Source organism: Pelodiscus sinensis, chromosome 24 (genome assembly GCF_052426305.1).
Source record: "Pelodiscus sinensis isolate ZL-2025 chromosome 24, ASM5242630v1, whole genome shotgun sequence".
NCBI lineage: Eukaryota > Metazoa > Chordata > Testudines > Trionychidae > Pelodiscus > Pelodiscus sinensis.
The window spans coordinates 9,270,230-9,291,696 of NC_143075.1; the positions used below are offsets into that span (position 1 = coordinate 9,270,230).

At 51.7% G+C, this 21,467-nt stretch overlaps 1 protein-coding gene across 1 annotated transcript in view; it reads left to right on the forward strand.

The window, feature by feature from the left end:
* The first annotated feature begins 1,527 nt into the window (after positions 1-1,527).
* The window catches only part of MXRA8 (matrix remodeling associated 8), a 52,601-nt gene continuing 32,661 nt past the window's right edge, over positions 1,528-21,467 (forward strand). Inside the window, exons 1-4 of the mRNA XM_025186675.3 lie at positions 1,528-1,902; positions 16,433-16,456; positions 18,066-18,374; positions 19,379-19,480. Coding sequence (XP_025042460.3) covers positions 1,854-1,902; positions 16,433-16,456; positions 18,066-18,374; positions 19,379-19,480 — 484 coding nt within the window. The 5' untranslated portion in view covers positions 1,528-1,853. The remainder of the gene's footprint in view (positions 1,903-16,432; positions 16,457-18,065; positions 18,375-19,378; positions 19,481-21,467) is intronic.

The following is a 21,467-nucleotide window of genomic DNA, read 5'->3' on the forward strand; positions in this document are numbered from 1 at the left end:
GCTCTTGTGTTCTGTTTCCGATACCTGCTGCATCTTTGACTCTATTGGCTCTTAGGCATCTTTTCTTGTCTCTAAGGACTTGACGTTGTGCAGAATAGCAGTTGCTCCTGGAGAATGGAAACCTTGCTGAGGAATTTTAACATTAGATTTGAAAATATGTGTTTGATTTGGAAAAAAAAAATCTATGACTATGGGGAAGACTCCTCTGCTTTCTACAGGTGGGTCTTGGATGCTAGAGATACTAGCTGGCCAGATTTTCTTTTTAGGCCAAGAGGGAATTATCCACTGATAGTTCTGAGTTATTTCTCTCAATTGACTCTCTCCGCACAAAAACGGTGTGGGTTTAACTGGAATCGAGTTAGTGCTGCAGCTTTCCTGTGTGGGCTTTCATATACGTTTAGAACTGATTATATTGGTTATAGTGTGCATTTACTGACACAAGCAAAACTGCCCTGAGCCAGGCTTGAATGGACATACGTGTCCACAAACAACGCTGTGCTGGTATGAAATCACACTTATTGTGACGTCAGTACAATATGCATAGACCCATCCAAATTTAACAATCTTTCTCAGGAACACGGTCACCAAGAACTCTGCTTTTCCGTCACTGCCCAATTTCATAGTTCTGTCATAGCCCTCAGTAACAACAGATCCAGGTGTCCCTACCAACATTTCATTAGTCTTGTTTCTAAAAGCTCACGAGTGGACCAAGGAACCAAAGAGCAGTATAGTGGACTCTCCAGGATCTGCTATACAAGGTGTCTGGTTTTTCCCTGAATAGAAATCAATCAGTCATGTTCTGCTCTTCTACATGGAGCTTAAATGTAGAGATTCGATGCTGGTCGCATCGTTCCTGTCTCTGTGCACTAGAGAAGCTGCATCAAAGACCAGAGAGGGATGATGTTTGTTTGGAGACATTTTAGGTGATAGTTAGAATCTAGTCTGTTTTGCCTCCCCTTCCCTGAGTGCAAGTCAACACTATTTCCTAAGTCAGGGTGGGAAGCCAAATTCTACCCCCCGCTTGCCTGGATCCAGACCCTGAGGCTCAGGGCTTCCCTCCCCAGAGCACACAAAATCTACTAGCCTGGCCCCCCCTCCCCAGGCTCTGGTGTGGGAGGGGAATATGGGGAGTGTCTTTCTGCTTCTCAGTCAAGGGGCCACATCAGTGAGAGTTGGGGTTTTTTCACTTCTTACTTGCGTGTGGCCTCCAACTGATTTTTTCTGTGGGTCGGCAGCCCCCCAACCCAAACAAGGTTCTCCACCCCTGGCCTAAGTCTTCCCTGGAGACTTGTTTTTAAAGTAAAAACCATCTAAGGAAACACAGATTTTAAAAAAACCCCACAAAGGGCTGAATGAACAAATAAATAAATAAAGTCCCGCTCCTGGCAAACAGCTGGATGAATTTCACAGAAAGGGAGGAACAGCTGGATCCAGTAAAAGCCCAGGGAAAATGAGTTCCAGACCCAGAAGGGAAGTGGGGGAGGGGGCTGGTTTTTGGAGTGTGTTGATGTGTGGGACCCGCCAATGTCAGCTGATAAGACTCCGACATCAAAGTCCGGGAGCAGAGCGGCAGGATCCAAGGGGGCAAGAGAGAGAGCTAGTGTTTTGGAGAAATTGAGCAGGAAGCCTTTTAGGAAGGGATGGGGAGGAGAGTGTGTTTGCGGGGGGCAGTACAGAAGGGAGGTGGATGTTAGAAGTTGTAGGTGGAGTAATTCTGCAAGAACTTGAGCTGCTGGCTCTGGCACTCCGACTGTACGTTGATGAGGTCATAGTGTTTTGGGGTAAAAAAAAACAACTCCGACTTGTTTTTCAGAAGAGAGAGAGAGAGAGAGAAACACGCAGCGGCTGAAGAAATGGAGCAAGTAGCAAAACTCCTGCTGTGGCAGCTTTTGCTTCTGCAAAGTAAGCTTCTAGCTGACCAGCATCAATGTCGTGTGTCTGTCTTACTCCAGAGAGAATGGGGGCTCAGCATTTTACCTGGGCGAGCTGGCTCTGTCACTGCAGTGCCTTGGTTTAGATTCTTGTCGCTAGTTGTTTTCTGGTTTGTTTGTGTGTGTGTGTCTATAGGGGGAAGGGGATGGTTTTGATGGAGAAAGGGATTTCTCTCGTTTTTTCTGGAGGAAGAATACTTGGTGAACTGGGGTCGATCAGAGGACGTTCTGGTTGTTATCTGTGTTCTTTGGTTTGCTTTGCTGCGGATCATCTTGTTCTGCAGAAGAAAGGGAAGAAACATAGCCTGGTATTGCTGCTCTCGGGTGACTTGGTGCTGTTTCGCTAAGGCAGGAGCAGACAGTTCAACTGTTGTGGACAATAAGGGGGCGATACTAGAACTATTTGGGTACCCAGGTGAAAACAGGATTCACCTGTTGCCCTGGAGGAACGTGGAGGGGGAGGATGGCCGGGGGGTTATTACAGAAACATGGAACTATTTATGTTGTTTCCCGTGTCGCAGAGTTTTTGGGGCTGGGGAGGAGAACAATGGCAGAGCCAGGGGACCTCAGCAGGCAGGCTCCAATGATGGCAAAAGACTTGTGGGCAAATAGTAGCCCCCCCCCCCAGAAGGCAGGAGCCCATGCCCCATAACTCCAGGCCGGTCCTTAGGAATAATGGGGCCCTACACAGTACAGTTAACACTGGTGCCCCTATGCCTGAAGGTAGCTGGGGGGCTGATTTTTTTAGAGATGTGATTTTTATGAACATCAGCAACACATTAATGAAATATTTTAAAGCAAATTGTAAACTAAGATCCTGCAGGCACAGGACATTCAGAAACTGACAATCTAGATCGGGGGCTGGCAAATGCCTGCTAAAAGGCTTCATGACCGTTTGACGGACCCTTTCACAGCTTCGATGTTCTGCTCTTAGCTCTGGCAGGCTGTGTCACTTTTAAGTTAACGAGATCCTCTCGAGAGACTGCAGAGTCACAGGACAGGGACAGGAAGAGGCGGGAGGGTGGAATTAAGACCCAGGAGTGCCCCAGATTTTCTGTGTAGGGGATGGATGGCCCTGCAGAACTCAATCCAGCCTCTTCAACACTTTCTTCTCTGAGGAGAGCTGAAGGTGAGCAAGGCTGGCTCATCCCAGAGCACAGGGAAGCTCCATTTCTAAAGAGCGACAGTGCATCTCATCTGGGAAATGTGGGTTCCAGTTCTTTGGGGCTGTTTTATCCTCCAACTGCACAAACATAAAAAACCACATTAGCCAGTAACTGGGATTTCCCTGCACCAGCCTTTCCTAGCTCCTTCAGCTCACAGGTGAATGAAGTTTTGTTTGTCCTCAGTTTGGTCCCTGGTGGATATTTTTCACCTCACCAAGACGTCCACAGTTTGTAATGCCCCAGGGCATGGTTCAAGCCTGGAATAGCAGGGCTGGTTGCAGGTGAGGACTGCAGGGTAGAGCTGTGAGGGATCCAGCATTAGAAGGAATGGGCGGCATTTGAATCTCTCCCGAATGGCCGCACAAATGCATAGCTTCCAGGGAACACTGGCTCAGACCCGGAACAGCAGCCCAGCATTGAGGGGCTCTGGAGGAAATGTGTGGGTGCAGTTTGCAGAGGTGGTGGCAGGAGGTTTGCAGCCCTGTCAAAGATCTTTCCCTTCCAGGCGCACTTCACCAAATTCCCATGAAAATAAAGTTGGCGGCGAAGGGGTGGGGGAGGAGAAATCCACGTCCTTTCATCTTTGAGGAGATGAGGTTCTGATCTTCCCCCTCGTACGGTCATCTCTCAGGGAAAGATCGGCTCCGTTCCGAATGACTCTGCCTCGTGGGCCGTGCGCCAGTGTAAACAAGGCCGAGAAGTGTTTACAAAGCGAAGTACCTCTCCGAGCTGCCTGTGCGAAATGGGCCTGTGAGAGGGTCCTGTGTGCACAGCAGCCAAGATGGAGAAATGCTGACAGAGCTACTCCTGGCTTCTCATGCAGATGAAGGACTTTTTTTTTTCCTTTCTGCCGAGACTGCACGTTTTTGTCTCTCTCTGATCTGCTGGGCGTGTTCCCACTTGCGGGAAAGGTGTTGGAATTGGGTGGCTGCAAAGCTTTGGAAAGTCCCAAAATCCCTCTCAAAGCAAGAACAAAAATCTGCCTTTGAGCAATTACATCCCATGAGCCATTTTTTTTTAAAAATGGGGACTTAAAAAACCATCAATGGAAAGAACTAATTCAGCAAGCAAGGGGCTGCCTGTGGGGGATCTTCATTCAAGATCCAGCCTTGGTCTTTTGGTCCCAAGCCAGCAGGAGATAGAAGGAACAGGGGATAGGATTTGCTATTAGGCAGGAAAGCGCTTGCATTACTCACTGATGCCTCCCAGCTGGGTGAGTTGGAAGAGGGGCATAGATGGCTCTGTGGGGACATCTGATTAATAGAGCAATTCCCAGAAGGAAGCCATGCTCTTTGGCGTGACTGTTGCTGCTACATGCCTGGAGGATAAGTTGGAATGATCCTGTCGACCCAGGGTCAGGCCCCAAGGAGCCAGCATGAAGTTGTTACCATTTTCCAAGCGAGTATGAACTTCGCTCCGCAGCAGCTGGTATGTTTGCACTGACATGGAAAGTGCTCTAGGGAGGCTCTGAGAAGTGCCGACGCAGGGTCCACAGGGAGGGAAAATGAGGAGGTTGGTATTTTCACATGCTTATTTTTAACTTCTTTAAAAAAAATCCTGGTTTTGAATAAGCCCTCGTTCAGGGCCTGATCCACCTCCCGTTCGCTTCTGTTGGACCACAATCCTGCCACCTCTCCAGCAAGAGGCGACATGGCTCCTTTTCTGCTAGTGGAGACTGTTTTAATGGCCAGCACTGAGTGTTCCAAGCAGGAAGGAGGTGGCATGTTCTTGGACACATGCTCAGGCATCTAGACAGCACCCCCGTGGAGTCTTAATGGTTAGAGGAGGGGCTGGGAGGCAGGAGTCCACATTTTTGAATGTGTCTGATTTATTATTTTTTTTAGGACATCCAACTGGAAACACCTAGGGACTGACTCCCAGAGTTGCAGAATACCCACAACTCCAGTCCAAGTCTCTGCATACTATAGGTGCTCAGCCCAGAGCCATCCTTACCCATACACAGAATATGCAGCTGTGTAGGGCACCTGAAAATTTGGGGCACCCCTGGGTCTTAATGTCCACCCATCCACCTCTCCCTATCCTTGTTCTGTGGCTCTGCTTTCTCCAGAGAGGATCAGGTTCAGTGTTTCTCAACCTTTTTTTATAAAGTACCCCTTTAAAAAATAATTATTATTATAAGTACCCCAGTACCTACAGTTTTTAGACACACAATTTTTTTTTTCTACCATTGCAACACATTTGTTTAAACAACTTAATTGTAGCCAGGCAGACGATGACATTTTTGGGTGTAAAAAGTACAAAAATAATAAAACACTGTAAAACTTAAAACAAAAATTCAGTTTTCTCTACATTTAAGTTGTGCTGATGTACCCCCCAGACTTCTCTTGAGTACCCCTAAGGATACTTGTACCACTGGTTGAGAAACACTGATCTAGTTAACAGGAAAGTGAAAAAGCCAGCCAGAGCTATTAACAGAACAGTGAACCTGTGAAAGAGCCAGTCAAGTGGTAATAAAGCCATTTCACAGGCATTTGCCAACCCCTGTCAGCTTCTGAATTTACTGTCTACAGGCCCTTAGTTTTAAAACAAATTTTAAACTATTTCATTAATGTGTCACTGAAGATGATAAAATCACATCTCTAAAAAATCATCAATCACCTTCCCCCTAGGGTTGCTAGATGGTTTAACCAAAAATATCAACTCCATCCCCCACCCCCAAAAAAAATCACCGGGGAAAAAGTTCTGTTGAGAAAAAAAAGGGGGAGACCAAAGTTGTTGAGGAAAAAAAAAGGACCCCGAGAGTTGTTAAGCAAAAAAAAAATAAATAAATAAATAAAAAAACCCCAGCATAGCCCCTTTAAGAAATTCTTTTGAGGCTTTTTGGTCCTAACAGGCTGCTGGCGGCCGTCCGTCATCTTGTCTCCCTGCTCCAGGCCAGACAGCTCCCCTGAGGAACCCAAGAAGCCTCCTGGCTAGGGTTGCCAGGTGTCCGGTTTTGAACTGGACAGTCCAGTATTTGTGCTTTCTGTTTGGGAAACAAATTGAGAAAATATAAATGTCCGGTATTTTCTAAATAAGATGTAATGTCGATTGTGATGTAATGTCAAGTGTGTCCGGTATTTTTGTTGAAACCATCTGGCAACCATACTCCTGGCCGGGGAAAAAAAATCAGAAAATACCAGACATGTTAGGTGTCCAGTATTTTCTGAATTTTTTTATCGGATAGGAGGCGAAAATACCGGACACCTGGCAACCCTACTCCAGGCTGCCATGGGGCATTGGGGTACTGGTTTAATAATACTGCGTAGGGTCCCATAAATCCTAAGGAAGGCCCGAGTTCAGCCCTTCTGCAAATCAGGCCCAAGGTCCCCCAAGCAGGGGCACCCTAAAACTAAGGCCTCAAAGATCAGAGTCCACTTTCAAAAGCATCAGCCTGTATTTCTGTAGGGCTCAGTTTCCTGACGTGCAGGTTTTAGGAGCAATAACACTTTCCCCAACAGGGTGTTGTGCTGCAGTTTGAAACTCAAAGGACTGTATCCTCTAGATCTCAGAGGGGTAGCCGTGTCAGTCTGTAACTTTAAAAACGAGTAGTCCTGTGGCACCTTAGGGGAGGTCTACACTGCACCGTAGCTCAAAATAAGATATGCTACTTGAGCTATGCAAATTGCGTATCTTATTTCAATCTTATTTCGAAATAGCTTATTTTGTAATTTGGCACTATCTACACAGGGCCAAATTTTGAAATAACCTGCTATTCCAAAACATCCTTACTCCTCTTGGAATGAGGTTTACAAGAACGTCAGAATAGTGAGCCCAAAATAATGGGCTTGCTCTGAAAACGTGGGATAGTTATTTTGGGATACTCCGGTATCCCGAAATAGCATTGCAGTGTAGACATAGCTTTAGAGTACGTCTACACAGCAACATTATTTCGAAATAACTAGCATTATTTCAAAATAATTTAGTCCGAGTCTACACAGCAGGCAGTTATTTTGAAATAATGTTGAAATACTGTCAAGCTGGAGGACTTCTTACTCCGACTCCTGTAACCCTCATTGTACGAGGAGTAAGGGAAGTTGGAGGAAGAGTGCTCTATTTTGAAATAAGTGCTGTGTGGACTCTCCCCATTTCGAAATAAGCTACGCAATTGACATAGCTTAATTTTGCATAGCTTATTTCGAGTTGAGCCCTACTGTGTAGATGCACTCTAGAGACCAATAAAAATAAATATAGTTTCATGAGCTTTTGTGGGCAAATCCCACTTCATCAGATGAGCTTGGAAAAAGGAGGACCCAGAATTTATAGCAGAAAAAGATCTGTGTCCTAGATCATGAGTGCTGCGGTTTAGAGTCCGGGATGCTGCACGGTTTGGATACTGTGACGTTATGCAGGCGGGAGGGCTCGGCTCTTGATTAATACAAAGAATTCTTTCCCAGCTGCCTGGCTAGTACTGCCCACATGCTCAGGGTCTAATTGATCACCAGATTTGGGATCAGGAGGGACTTTTCCCATAAGCCAGATTGGTGCAGACCCAGGGGTGGGTGAGATTCGTCTTGTTCAGCAGCATGGGGCCACCTGGGTCACTTGCTGGTTTAAACTAATGTAAAGGGTGGATTCTCTGTACAGGCAGTCCCCGGGTTATGTACAAGATAGGGACTGTAGGTTTGTTCTTAAGTTGAATCTGTATGTAAGTCGGAACTGGCGTCCAGATTCAGCCGCTGCTGAAACTGATCAGTTTCAACAGCGGCTGAATCTGGACACCAGTTCTGACTTACATACAGATTCAACTTAAGAACCCCAGGCATCCCCAACTCAGCTGCTGCTGAAACTGATCAGCGGCTGATTCCAGGAAGCCCGGGGCAGGGGCTTCCTGTAGTCAGCCACTGGTCAGTTTCATCAGCGGCTGACTTGGGGATGCCTGGGGCAGAGCAGCTGGGGTGCTGCTGGGTTGGTCCAGTAGCGCCGCCGCTCCTCGGCACTACTGGACCAACCCAGCAGCACCCAAGCTGCTCTGCCCCAGGCGTCCTGATTCAGCCGCTGCTGAAACTGACCAGCAGTGGCTGAATCAGGACGCCTGGGGCAGAGCAGCTGGGGTGCTGCCGGGTTGGTCCAGTAGCGCCCAGAGCGGTGCTACGGGACCAACCAGCAGCGCCCCAGCTGCTGTACCACAGGCGTCTGGAGCAAAGCCGCGGAGCACGGGGGCAGCAGGACAGCCCAGATGCGCCGTGGCTGTCCTGCTGCCCTCGGGCTCCGCGGCTTTGCTCTGCTTTGCTCCCCGTCTCCCTGGTCTGCAGACCAGGGGGGCGGGGAGCAAAGCAGAGCAAAGCCGCGGAGCACGCGGGCAGCGGACAGCCCAGATGCGTCTGGGCTGTCCGCTGCCCGCGTGCTCCGCTGCTTTGCTTCCTCTCCCTGGTCTGCTGGAGACCAGGGAGAGGGCCCCATTCGTAACTGCGGATCCGACATAAGTCGGATCCGCGTAACTCGGGGACTGCCTGTAATGTGAAATCTTGAAACCAGGACTTGAAGACTTCAGTAACTCAGCCAGAGGTTAGGGGTCTCCTACACAAGTGAATAGGTGGGGTTGTGGGGTCTGTGATGTGCAGGAGGGCAGGATCAGGATTAAAATCGCCACCCAGACACTCCGTTTTTTGGCATGTGTGTCCAGGCACCATTTGACAAGCCCTCATGTCTGGATTTTTTGATATGTGAAGAAAGTGGCAACTGTAATTAGGTCTGAAAGCCCGTGAGACCCAGCAGCCTGGAAAATGGGCAGAGAGAGGGGCAAAGAAAAAGAAACTGGAAAAGACACACAGGGGGAGATGGTCAGAGCTGAGTTTACTCAGCTGTTTGGCTGGTTGTGAGTGGCTGGTTCGCTATAGCAGTAGCCATTAACTGGTTGGACACCATGGCTCTAACACAAAGGCCTTGTCTAGGGCAGGCCTGCCAATGGGGGAGGGGAAAAGGGGACCATTGCCCTGGGACCCGGCAATTCAAAGGGGCCTGGGGCTCCTGCCATGGCTGTGGCAGCAGCTGGAGCCCCAAGTCCTTTAAATCATGGCTGAAGCGCAGAGGGGGGATGCCAGGCTGCGCGCTCCAGGTAGCACTAAGGGCAGAGGGGGAGGGGGGAACCATGCTTGCCTGGCTTCCCTCAGCCCCACCACTTCCAGGAGCCTGGAGCTGCCCCTCCACCATATCCTGGGGTCCGGGGAGGCTGTCGACTCCGCTGGCCTAGGCTCACAGGCAGGCCGGTCCAGAGATTAGGTCCTCGCATTCAGAAGAATCTTCCTCCGGCCTGCAGAGCTGCACTGTTAGGAAAAAGAGCTCGGACAATCCCTGGCTGATCTCAGTTGCCTTGGGAAGAGACAGTGCTACGCTGGGTGTAGGTCACTCACGAGGCCTAGATGCTGCTGCCTTATTCCAGAGGGAAGTACGACTCTCTCTACAGCTCACCTGGCACCTTCTGGAGTCACTGGCAAAGCTCCCACTGGCTTTCACAGAGCCAGGATCAGAACCAGGCTGAGTCAGGGTGACAGACTCAGACCCTCAGCAGTGTTCCCTGTAAGTTGAGCGGCCACCCAGGAGAGATTCAACTGCTGCCCAGCTGATTAGTAGAGTGCCCACAGAATGTGCTTCTACAGGTGGTGCACACCTGCACATGCATCGGTGCACACAACAAAATTTATTCTGCACACAGATGGAATCAATTGGAGGGAACATTGGCCTTGCTATCCGAGGAGACTCTGTGGAACACACCTGCTTACCAGCAAATAGCCCCATTCACACTGCATGCTGTGATGTTAGCCAGATTTCTGCCTCCGCTCTGCCCTGCCTTTCATCCTTTCTTAGCCCTGCATTGAACAGGATGGCGGGTACTTTGTTAGCACGCAGTCCCCGCTTTGGGCCCAGCCTCTCAGTCAGAGCGGCATCTCCTCTGCATCCCAGATGTTCCAGCCAGAGATGAAAGTTAGTGGGGGCGCCCTGGTGCGCAGCCCTGGGGAGAGCTGGCTGAGCTGCGGCAAAAGCCCGCAGGGAGCTACTGAAAGAGCTGGCAGGGACCCGGGTGGCAATAGGACAGGACCTGTAAGAAATGTTAAGTTACTTTCACCCCTGCTTCCAGCTGAAACAGCGCTGGGAGGCTTGTGTGTCAGGAAAGGTGTTTCCTACTTGGGCCACGCAGAGAGGGCAGCCTGGGGAGCAGTGTCAGTTTGGGGTGTTCCTCAGAGCTTTGGGCTCTTGATTCGTGTTTGCTCAGCTTATTCTTGGACTATTCGAGAAGCTGGTCCTGGAATTATAGAAGCCACGGCCCAGATGTGCATTTTACAGGGTGATCTAGAAATGTCGGCTGTTCTCATCCAGCGGTGCTCAAGATTTTGCTTTTCCTTTGAGCTTCGGTTGGACCAGCCAGCAGAGTCTCTCGGGAGCCCTGTGTTTGCCTCCAGAGGAGAGAAGTTCTGGGACACTGTGAGCCAGTCTCCCCAGTGCCACTGGCGTCTGGCGCGGATGCTGTAGAGTGAGGATGGGGACGGGGGCGGAGGGGAGGGGTGCAGCTTCAGGGGTGGGAGCAGAAAGCAGAACCATGCACAGCAGTGGACACAGTTTGGCCAAGTCTCGAGGCGATGGTCCCAAAGCCTCAGTGCTTGCTGTCGTGGGCTTATGGCCGATTCTCAGCTTTCATTTAAAAGCCAAATCCTGCTTCTAGGCCTCAGGGTTGCAGCAGGAAACCAGGACAACCTGCCCTTCCCTTTTGTCTCATGGAGCCCTCGGCCATCGTGGCCTGGGAGTCGCATTGACGGGGCTGTGAGTTGAGCTCCTGGCTACCCCTTGCCGCTGTCAGTGTAAGGGGCTGCACGGCCACCATGAGGGGACCCTGGGCTTCCAGAGAGGGAGAAAGCCCTGGGTAGGCCAGAGCTGGAGCAGTGCTTCTCTCCCCAGCTGGGGGGAAGGTGGTCCAAGTGCTGCTCTCCTCTGGCTATTCCCAGCTGCCCCAGTGGCTGCCCGTGGCCAGAGGCAGGTTAGGCCGGTACCTCAGGCTGCTCCGGCTTTGCTGAGCCCAAGGCAGTTCCAAGCCCTGCCCGGAATCAGGGAGGTGGCACAGGGGTGTAAAGTCACTTTTCTTTCATCCCCTCTCCAGCCTGCGAGCGGAGGTCAGCTCCAGCCCACTGATGCGCTGGGCTCCGGTACCCCACTGACGTGCCTGATCTCACCCCACCCCACCTTCCCGCCCAGTCGGCTCAGCCCACTGCCCCTTGTCTCCTTCTCCCTCCCCCAGCTTCCCACCTCTCACTCTGCCCTCGCCACACGGATACTGCCTGGCTCACGGTGGGCAAAGCAGCCTCTTTCAGGGGACAGGATCAGGACTGGCAGGGAGGAGTCGGTGCCACTGAGCCATGACCTACAAGGAGTGAATTGCAGAGCTGGGAAGAGAACCCAGGCATCCAGATGTACCGTTGCCTGGCAACTACTAAAAGGCGGCCTCCCCTGCAAGGATCTGCTAGCAGAGCCTGAACAGATGAATGGAAAGGAAGCTGGAAGGAGCTCTGTGAAGTTTCTCTCTCCTGGAGGCTGCTGCCCTGATGTTACAGACCATCGTGCTCCGCAGCCTTGTTTCACAGAGCAGCCACGTTTTGCAGTGCGTGGAGGAACACACATGGTCTGCAATGGGCCTCCGGCAGCCCACCATAGACATGGGAGTCGGGGCGTGTGTGGCCCTGGCCATGCCAGTAGATAAAACCAGCCGAATAACAAAATCCAGAAATGGGAGGTGGGGGTGAGGAGCTCTGCTATTCTTAGCTCTGGGACGCTGCAGGCGTGGAGCATATGGGGGGTTTCCGGGTTGGGAAGGCTGAGCCGGATGGCTTTGTCAGCTGTCCAATTTCTGCCGTTCGCCTCCACGTTTTTTTCATTAAGTTGTAAGGGAGAAAGGGGAAAACAAATTCATTCCCATGGCTTGCCCACAAGAGGAGATTCTTGTAGCATCAAATCAATCCTGTTAAAGGGCAGCAAAACCAGGCTCTGACAGCGCTGGTGGGGCAGCACCAACTGGTGGACTTTGTGCTCGGGGAGGAAGGTCATTTGACTGCATCGCCTCATCGTGACCATGTGTCCTGATGCAAACCACACTCTGTCCTGGCTGGTTAGCATCACCCCGTCACACGGATATATGGCAGCACTGAGCCGTGAGACAGCACAATGACATGATGTCCCATCACACCCAGGTCCCAGTTATTCCATCTCTGCATGTGGGTATATCCCAGTGATTTCAGTGGTTGTCCACTGCTAGCAGCCCTGGGAGAGATGGTTCTCCCCACCCCCAGCTATTCGGGGCTTGCTCATGAAGCTTGAGGTCATTAGCACATGGCCAAGAAGTTAAAGACTGAACATGGGTGTTAGATGTGACAAATCCACAGTCAAGGTAGGACCATGAATTAATTATTTAGCATTTCTGCTTCAGTTTTTCCACCAGTAAAAGTAATGCTTACATGGCAGACGTGTTGCGAGACTTGTTTGAGCCACGTTTGTAAAGCACTTTTTGGGATCCTCAGACCAAGTGTGTAATAGAAGGGCATTTCCCCTTGCCACAAGCTAAGGGCTTGTCTCCACTTACCAGGAGATCGATGCTGTGGAGATCGATCTCCCGGGGTTCAATTTAGAGAGTCTAGCAAAGGCCTGCTAAATCAACCCCTGACAGCATCCCCCATCGACTCCGGTAATCCACCATGTTGTGAGGAGTAAGGGATATCAACAGGAGAGTTTCTCCCATTGACTTCCAGCAGCGGGGTTGCTGCAGAAATTCAGTCTAAAGTACGTGGACTCCAACTATGCTATTCGTGTAGCTGGCACTGCATATCTTAGATCAGCTTTAGCTCCCAGAAATGAAAGCCTGAGCATTCATGTTCAAGGGCTTTGTAATCCACAAGAACCAGGATCTCGAACAAAAAGCTGGGGAACACGTCCCTTTCTTTTCTGTGAAGTGATACAAAGTACACTGGCATTTCCCCAGGGTGTACAGCTGCAAACAGAAGTGGAGGAGAAAGGGCTTCCATTTGGTGTCTCTTTGAATGGGGCGCATGCATGGAAACTGCCACTCTCACACCGTGGTGGTGTTGCCAATGCTTTGTGAGCGGCGGAGAAAGAGTCATTTATTTTGCTGAGCATGTTCTCTGTGGGCGGGCTTGAAGTAGCCCCATTCTGGAGTTAATTTATTCCCTGTTTCAAGAAGTAAATCCTTGTCTTTGTCTGGGCGGCGGGGTGCCTGTGGCACACGCAGGACAGAACGACCGATTTTCCTGCTGTAACCCGTTTGTGCTGAAATAGTTAACAGATGGCTGGTGGAGATGAATGCTGTCGTTGTGTTGCAAAACTGACCCACCGGACTTCCCATCCTACGCATCAAGCAGGCGGTGCAGGGCTATCCTAAGGGGGAAACAAAGACATTTGTTCACATCCCAGGAAGTAGCTCTCACCACGCAGATCTGAGTCCTAGCCTAGGGGCTGGAGAAGCTGGCAGTGTAAGCCCGGAGAAGCCAGGAGTGTGAGGGAGACAGAATGTAACAGGCATGCTCTTGATGTCCACAGGTGGGTTTCTCTGGCTAGTACTGGCAGCAAAGTGTGCAAGAACACACCCGAAGGCAATGAGCTTGCCCAGACGATCTGTGATTTTCTGATCAGCCTGTTGCCTTTCATGAAACACTAGTACTCAGTTAATTGCATCCCTCTGGCATAGGGGCTGCTGCCTTTTCTCCTGAAAGGCGCTAGCACCGGAGCCTTGGAGAACAAAGCCCTTTAGTTAGCCATAAGAAGAGTGGCAGAGTGATCTTCCCCGCCACGCTACTCCAGTGGGAAACAAGAAGGAAGTGGAATCTCCAATCCCATTTAGTCCTTGGGCTCTCTTGGCATTGCCACCTGGGGCAGCAGTCTAGATGCCCTCTAAGAAGGACCCAGTATGAGATTATCAATTCACACGGGTAGCACAGAGCTGAACCAGGTTCAGACAGAGGCCCTAGAAGGGGAAGGCTCCAAATACCATTGCAAATTCCATCAGCCACCCAGCCCTCCCTTGCAGCTATGCTCCAGCGATGGTCCCCGGAATTGCAATGGACCATCACGGGGAGCCGGCTCCACATGGCAGCAGCTGCAGAGATGCCATTGAGCCTTGCCACCCTTTCTTACTGGATGTTGGCGGGAGAAAGGCGGAACTTTCCTCTTCTGGATCTGAGAGCTCAGATGAAAGGGCGGGGGCGTGACCTGAAGGCTCCTCCCCCGCTGAATGAACAGCTCTGGGCCTGCCCAGCTGCTCTCTCGTGGTACCCTGCACAGAGCCAGCCTGTTAGCTGCCGGCTTTTCAACCATCAGCCCCTGGTCTCCACTCGTGGATGCTGGGGGTGGAGCTGCCCTGTCGGTAGCCGTGGTGGAAGATGTTGGGGAGGAATACCAGACCGTAGTAGACAGGGTCTTGTCGCCATTGTGTAGAGCCGGGTTTGGCAGGCACAGGAGTGGTCCCCGTCAGTATGTTCCCAGCCCTAATCATGGCTGTGAGCTAGAGGGCTATGCTGTAGTTTTCTCTGTGCAAACCTCTGGCTGAGAAACGGGGTGACTGCAATCTGGCGAACGGCACTGTCGTGGAAGGCACCAGACAGGCATCAGGCAGGCCAGGGACTACCTGAGAACAGGCCCCGCTGTAGTTCCAAACATGCTCACTTCCACCCCTTTAGCCACCGGAGAATCTCTGCAAGCCGTCACTCGGGTGTCTTTCCATCGCCTTTGGGACAGTTTGGGGAGGCACCCCCAATTCCCTCACTGAAAACAGCAGGGCAGCCATGTGGCCTGGGCTAGCTGCCTGAGTCTGTGCCTGCCATTCCAGTCTGGATTGTACAAGGGCAGCTCGCTTGTGTCGCTGGCCTGGGAGCCGTGGCTGCCCTTAGCAAGTGAATTCAATCAATGCTAGCTCAGGGATGTTTGGCATGAGTTGCGGTCCTGCCTCCTAGTTGCTGGTCAGACATACCCAGCAGGTCAGGTTCAAATCCTGCCTGTAGCCTGCACCCATCAGAAGAGATAAGATACAGATACATTATGGGCCTGATCTTGGGAGGAATTAAATAGCTTTCCGTGCACGGGATCTGGTCCTCAGCTGGTAAATTGCACCTCGGCATTGACTCTGGGTCACACTGGTGCGTTGTTCACATGCTTCGTTTCATTCTTTTCTCTTATCCTGGTGGCTCTTGTGCAGAATTAAGGTAGTTAAGGGAGGAGACGCTTCATCAATAGCCATGAGGGCAACCTAGGCTAGTGAGTGGGCCGCATGAGTGGCCCTTCTTCATCCCAGGGGCCCACAAGATTGTCAGAACCAAGATGGCCTCCTGGGGTAGGGCAGTTTTGCTCACTGTGCTTCTGTACCTAGAATTTGCGGGGGTGCCCGCTGCACCGTAGCAGCGCTTGGATTGGATGCACAGGGAGCACCCGGCTCTCACAGTCAATGCTGTGCACAATCAGCGCCCACCTCACTTCACATGCCCTGGCTTTGCACGTGTGTCATTTTAGTAACACCAATAGGAAGAAAACGACACAGACGGAAACCAGCAGAGTCTGGCAACCCTGCGCGTGGGCGACAGTGAACGAAATGTCTCCTGGGCCACATGTAGAACCCCGATGGGCTGCCGGTTGCCCAGGGCCAATCGAGGGAAGTTAAATTGGGATTATAAACTCTCCTCTAGCCTGATCAGCAAATTAAAAGGCGAAGGCAAGGACTGGAAGAAATCCCTGTTTTTCTTCCACTGACATCATTGGTGGGTTGGTGGGCAGAGTGTTTGGTCTCTGAAAGATACCACAAATACCAGGCAAGCCGGCCACTGCTAAGTTTCCAATCCATTGTTCTCCCTTCCCTAATTAGAGTAGGAGAAGTAACATGACCAGAAGAGAATCCATATAATGGAAAAGATGTGAGGAGGGGCCAAATCAGATTGCTGGGATTGAAGGTGGTAAAAAGAGTTAATTAGCATGGTAAACTCCTGGCCCTCCATTTACTTGATAGTGCTCCTGGTTATCTCTGCAAAGCCAAGATCAAACCCCACAGTATTTTTGTCTCCATGTCTCTGCCCCCTTCTCCTACTTGCTTGTTTTTTTCATCTGCTGGAAGTTCTTCGGGTCAGGGACTCTCACTTCTTATGCTTGCAAAGGGTCTAGAACCGTAGGGCCCAGCTGGGTTGTGAGGCCGTCGGCGCAAGCACAATATAAATATTAAATCATCGCAATATTGAAGAAGAACTGAAGGATGGAATAATAAAAATGAAGGCAAGATACTGGCTGCTGGCTGTGAATATATTTAATAGTTGCTCGTTGACTTTGTCAGTAACATTATTTTCTCTTCTTCTTCAACAGGGTCTGTTGTTCATTTGTATTCAGGTAAGTGATGCCCTTTAAATCTGTCCTGGTTTAGGATGGTTAGAAGTATCCAAACACCCTCCCAGAGCCTGCATCCCACACCCCTGCCTGCACCCTGACCCCCTGCTCCAGCCTTGGGGAAGTGAGGAAGGGAGAGTGGGGCCTGGGAGAAGAGGCAGGACAGGGCAAGGGCTTAGGGTAGGGACAGGGCAAGGGTCTTTGGGTTTGCAACAATTAGACATTGGCAATCCTGCCTGGCGGCCACGTGGAAGCCCTGGCCATGCCAGAAGAGCATGGCCAGTAGCACAGCTGGCAGCTTGCTGGGCACCAGCAGCACAGGTGCAGCACCACCCAAACGTCAGGCAGACTGCGACCACGCGGGCATGACTTGTATATGTGTGGGACCCATTGGCTGTTCTGCCTTTGGGCCCAGAATTACTGTTGGCAGGCCTGCTGGAGCATGAAGTTTAGCTGCAGCAGAAGGAGGTGCTCCCTGGGGTGACTGACAGGGAATTTAAGTAGACTAAGTGCACACTAGCAAAACCCAGCGAGCAGAGAAGGCTGTCTGGGCCCAGGAGGAGTTTTAAATGCATAATATAACATTGGAATTTGACTTTTCTAAGGGCACATCTTCACTCCGCGGAAGATCGATGCTGCTATGATCGATCTTCCAGGGTTTGATTTAGCAAGTCTAGTTAAGACTTGCTAAATCAAACTCAGAGGGCGCCCCCACTGGCGTCCGGTGCTCTTGCTCCTGTCAGGAGTAAGGGAAGCCAACAGGAGCGTTTGCTCCTGTTGGTCTCCTTCTGTGAGGATGCTGCCAAGGTAAGCCGACTCCAGCGATGTATTCTCATTGTTCATAGACTCAGACTCAGACTTTCTACTTAGCTGGAGTTGTGTACCTTAAGTCGAGCTGCCGGGTCTGCTGTATACCATGGCAGTCGCACCCAAACCACACCTGTGGAACAGATCTATAGATTCAAACAATGATTAAACCAATTGGGTTTTATAGCAACATAACAGGATTGAGTACAAAATGAGGACCAGTCCATAGGGAGTTTCTCAATTGTCCTATTACTTTTTAGACCCCAGGACTATGTCTACACTCGCGGCTTCTTGCGCGAAAAATATGCAAATGAGGCTAAGCGTGGAATATCGCCAAGCCTCATTTGTATACCTAATGAGCCACCAGTTTTGCAGAAGAAGCTCTTGCGCCAGAAGAAGCTGCCTACACTGCCCCTTCTTGCGCAAGAAAACCCCTCTTGCGCAATGCCGTTATTCCTGAAAATAATCAGCGTAGTGGCATTGCACAAGAGGGGTTTTTGTTGCGCAAGAAGGGGCCGTGTAGACAGCTCCTTCTGGCACAAGACCTCTTCTGCAAAAATGGCGGCTCATTAGATATGCAAATGAGGCTCAGTGATATTTCACGCTTAGCCTCATTGGCATATTTCTCGTGCAAGAAGCCGCGAGTGTAGACATAGCTCTACAGAGTGATTATTCCTTCCTGTGGGACTTTTCTGTAAGGGCTGTCCATATTGTGTGGGGAAGAGGGTTACTTTGCTTGTGAGAGGAAGGTCTGTATAGATTTCACATTTCACACTCCATCAGTCCGGCCTCTCTCTGCTCACAGTGCCAGCTGATGCGTTGAACCCTGAGAGCGTGGTGGTGTCGGTGTCGAATGTCAGCGCCGTGGCTGGGTCCCAAACTGTCCTGAGCTGCAAGAGTTACCGCATGATCTGGACCCAGGACCGCCTGTACGACCGCCAGCGCGTGGTCCACTGGGACTTGTACAGCAACCCGGAAGGCGATTACAAGGCGGAAAGGCTGTGTGACATGTACTCCGCTGGGGAGCAGCGGGTGTACAGCTCCTACAACCAAGGCAGAATAGCCATGCCCCAGAACGCCTTCGCAGATGGCAACTTCTCATTGGTGATCAAAGGTACCAGGAGCCAAATCCCTCTTTCTTTCCGTTGCTTCTAAAGAGCTGCAGCTCCGTGTGCTGGGACTTGCTCATGGGAAGGGCACCTTGAGGAGGTCATCTGAGATGCAGGAAATGCAGCAGTCCAACCACTAGGAGACTGCCCATGTTTTAAGAGAGACTTGCCTTGCACTCACTTTGAAAGTTTTAATCATGGGCAGTGGAGGCGGGAGATCAAGAGGAAGGATGGCTTTATGGGCAAGTGCTGGACTAGGGACTAGGCTGAGCTGAGTTCCAGGCCTGTCCCTGACTCCTTGTGTGCCTTTGTCAAATCACTTAATTGCTCTGTGCCTCAGCATGATGATAATCCTGCCTTCCCCCCACCTCTGTCTTGTCTACGCAGATCGTAAGCTCGTTGGGTCTCTTAGGGCACATCGACACAGCAGTGCTAAACTCAGAATCAGCTATGCAACTTGAGCTATGCTAATTGTGTAGCTGAAGTCAAAATTGCTTATTTCGACTTTTGGTGCTGTCTACGCTGCAGTTATTTCGAAACAGAGCACTCTTCCCCCGACTTCCCTTACTCCTCGTACAATGAGGGTTACAGGAGTCGGAGTAAGCAGTCCTCTGGCTCAACAGTATTTCGACATTATGTCTGCTTGTGTGTAGACGCAGACTATGATATTTCAGAATCACATCATTCTGAAATAACGCTGCTGTGTAGACATAGCCTAAGTCTGGGGATATACAGTGCATAGCACAGTCCTGGCCAGGGCTGGTGTTATTGCCATGCCAATAATCATTCAAACAACCAATCACGGTTCATGATCTGGGACCAAATTGTGCATGTGCCCACCCCGCCTCCCCCTCCACCAATCAGCTCATCGCTGCAGTAAGACGACGGCCCTGATCCTCCAAAGTGCCTCCCGTACAGCCCTGCGTGGGGCTGCAAGGAAGGGGTCACACAAACATCTGCCAACAATCCTCACTTGGCTCCGAAATGTTCTTTTTTCCTCTCGTGCTAGATGTGGCAGAGAGCGACCAAGGCACGTACTCCTGTAACCTCCACCATCACTACTGCCACCTGTACGAAACGGTGAAAATCCAGCTGCAGGTCACCGAGAAAGGTAAAGGTGTGAACGACGGCAGAGAACGCTGGGCGGGGGGAGGAGGGGCGGGGGGCGGGCAGGCTGTGCCCACTGAGAGCCTGGTGGGTTTCAGGGGGTACTTCCCAGCACTTGCACCCTGGGCTCGCGGCCAATGTTGGTCAGGGAGCCGCCTGCTCCCGCACGCTGCCTCACGGAAAGCAAGGGGGTGAGTGCAAAGGCAGGGAGCCGGGCAGGGGAGGGGACACGGGCGCTGCATGGGAATGGTGCTACACCTCGAGAGACATCGGTGCTCACGGCACCTTCTAGCAAGCGGTGAGGTTTCAGTCCGTGCCATGGCAGTGTGGCTGTGTCCCAGCTCGCTGGTTTGTTTGACATCCAGCCTGCATTTCCTGCACCCGTCTCCGTGCCGCCTGGGCCAGTGCCACCCAGTAAAAGCAACCCATTACATCGAGTGCCTGCAACAGACTGTCCCATCAACTGCCTCGCCTCCTACTGCCCCCGCCGGCCATTCCAAAACCCTCCCCGGCAACAGTCTGTGCTAGATGTTTGGCCAAAGAAATCTGCCTTGCGCGGTGGTCAGAGAACGAGGCCTCTAGAGACCTCCAAGGCGAAGGAACCCTGACTGCGCCTCCCGTCCGGACAAGAGGGGGAGCGGCTAGGGACTGCTACTCAGGGCGTGCTGGAGGGCAGCCGTTTTCAAACTTTTTTTCTCATGACCCAGTTTTGGGAAATTGTTGATGTTGCAACACAACATGATGGGACTGGAGTGTGGGCTCCAGGGTGGGGCTGAGGAGAGCTTTGGGGTGTAGGAGGGGCTCTGGCTTTGGGCGAGGGTCAAGGCTGGGGCAGGAGGGGCTTGCCTTGAGTGGCTCCCGCTCAGTGGTGCAGCGGGGGTGCTAAGGCGGCTTCCTGCCTCTCCTGGCACCTCAGGCCATGCTGCACCCCAGAAGCAGCCAGCAGCAGGTTCCCAGCCCATGGGAGTGCGGAGCTGGTGTGCGGGGCAGGGGCAGTGCGCAGAGAGCCCTGTGCACTCCCCGCCATTTAGGAGCTGGGTCTGCTGCTGGCTGCTTCTGGGGCGCAGCACAGTCTGTGGTGCCAGGACAGGCAGGGAGCTGCCTTAGCACCCCCCCGCTCCCATTGGTCACCTGATCCCCCTGCAGCAACGAGTCCCAGTGCCCGACATTCCACGACTGTGGAATTTCACGACTGGGTCACGACCTGTCGTGTGAAAACCACAGCTGCAGCCGTTCCCCCTTGCCGCTAGCATCACCTCCATCTTGTCCGGGCTGACCAGGCTGCTGGCTTTCCAGCAGGTCCCTGTTGTCTTAGCGCTGGGCGAGAGCCGAGATGGCCCTGCCTGGCCGATGCTGAGTATTCAACAAGCATAGGGGGAACGGTTAGAAGCAGGTGGTGGGATGGGGAGGGAGCAGCATCTTCTGCTTTCTGCTCTCCCTGTTTCTCTTCATTACATCAAAACCCCCATTCTGTCTCCGGGAGCCTCCGGCTGCTTTTTGGGTTTTTTCATTGCGCGGCATCAGCAGTCTGCAAGCCAGGGATCCTGTCACTCCGCAGTAATTAAGGTGTTGGGGGCAGCAACGCACGCAAGGAACTGCCTGAGATGCTTGGAGAATTGGGACCCAGCGCGCTGAAAATCGTCTGCTGTTGTTGTTCCGTTCTCAGTCATTGGAGAGAGCACGCTCTTCCGTCTTCCTGGGGCTAGCGGCAGACTCTCCGCTGCCAGGGAGAATGACGGGCTTGCAGTCAACACGCTAAACAGGGACCCAGGAGTCCTGCGTTCGGTTCCTAGCTCGGTTTGAGCCGGGCGCTTCCCCTCCAAGTGGCTCAGGCTGCGGAGCACGTTGAGATCCTTGGGTGGAAGCGCAGAGTAGGAGAGTAGGTTTGTAAATGGTTAGCCAGTTAACCGGTAAGCCTCACCAGTTACGGTTAAGGATGAGGCTTACCCGTTCTGGTTAACTGATAGGGCTGGAGCAGCTGTCCAGCCCCT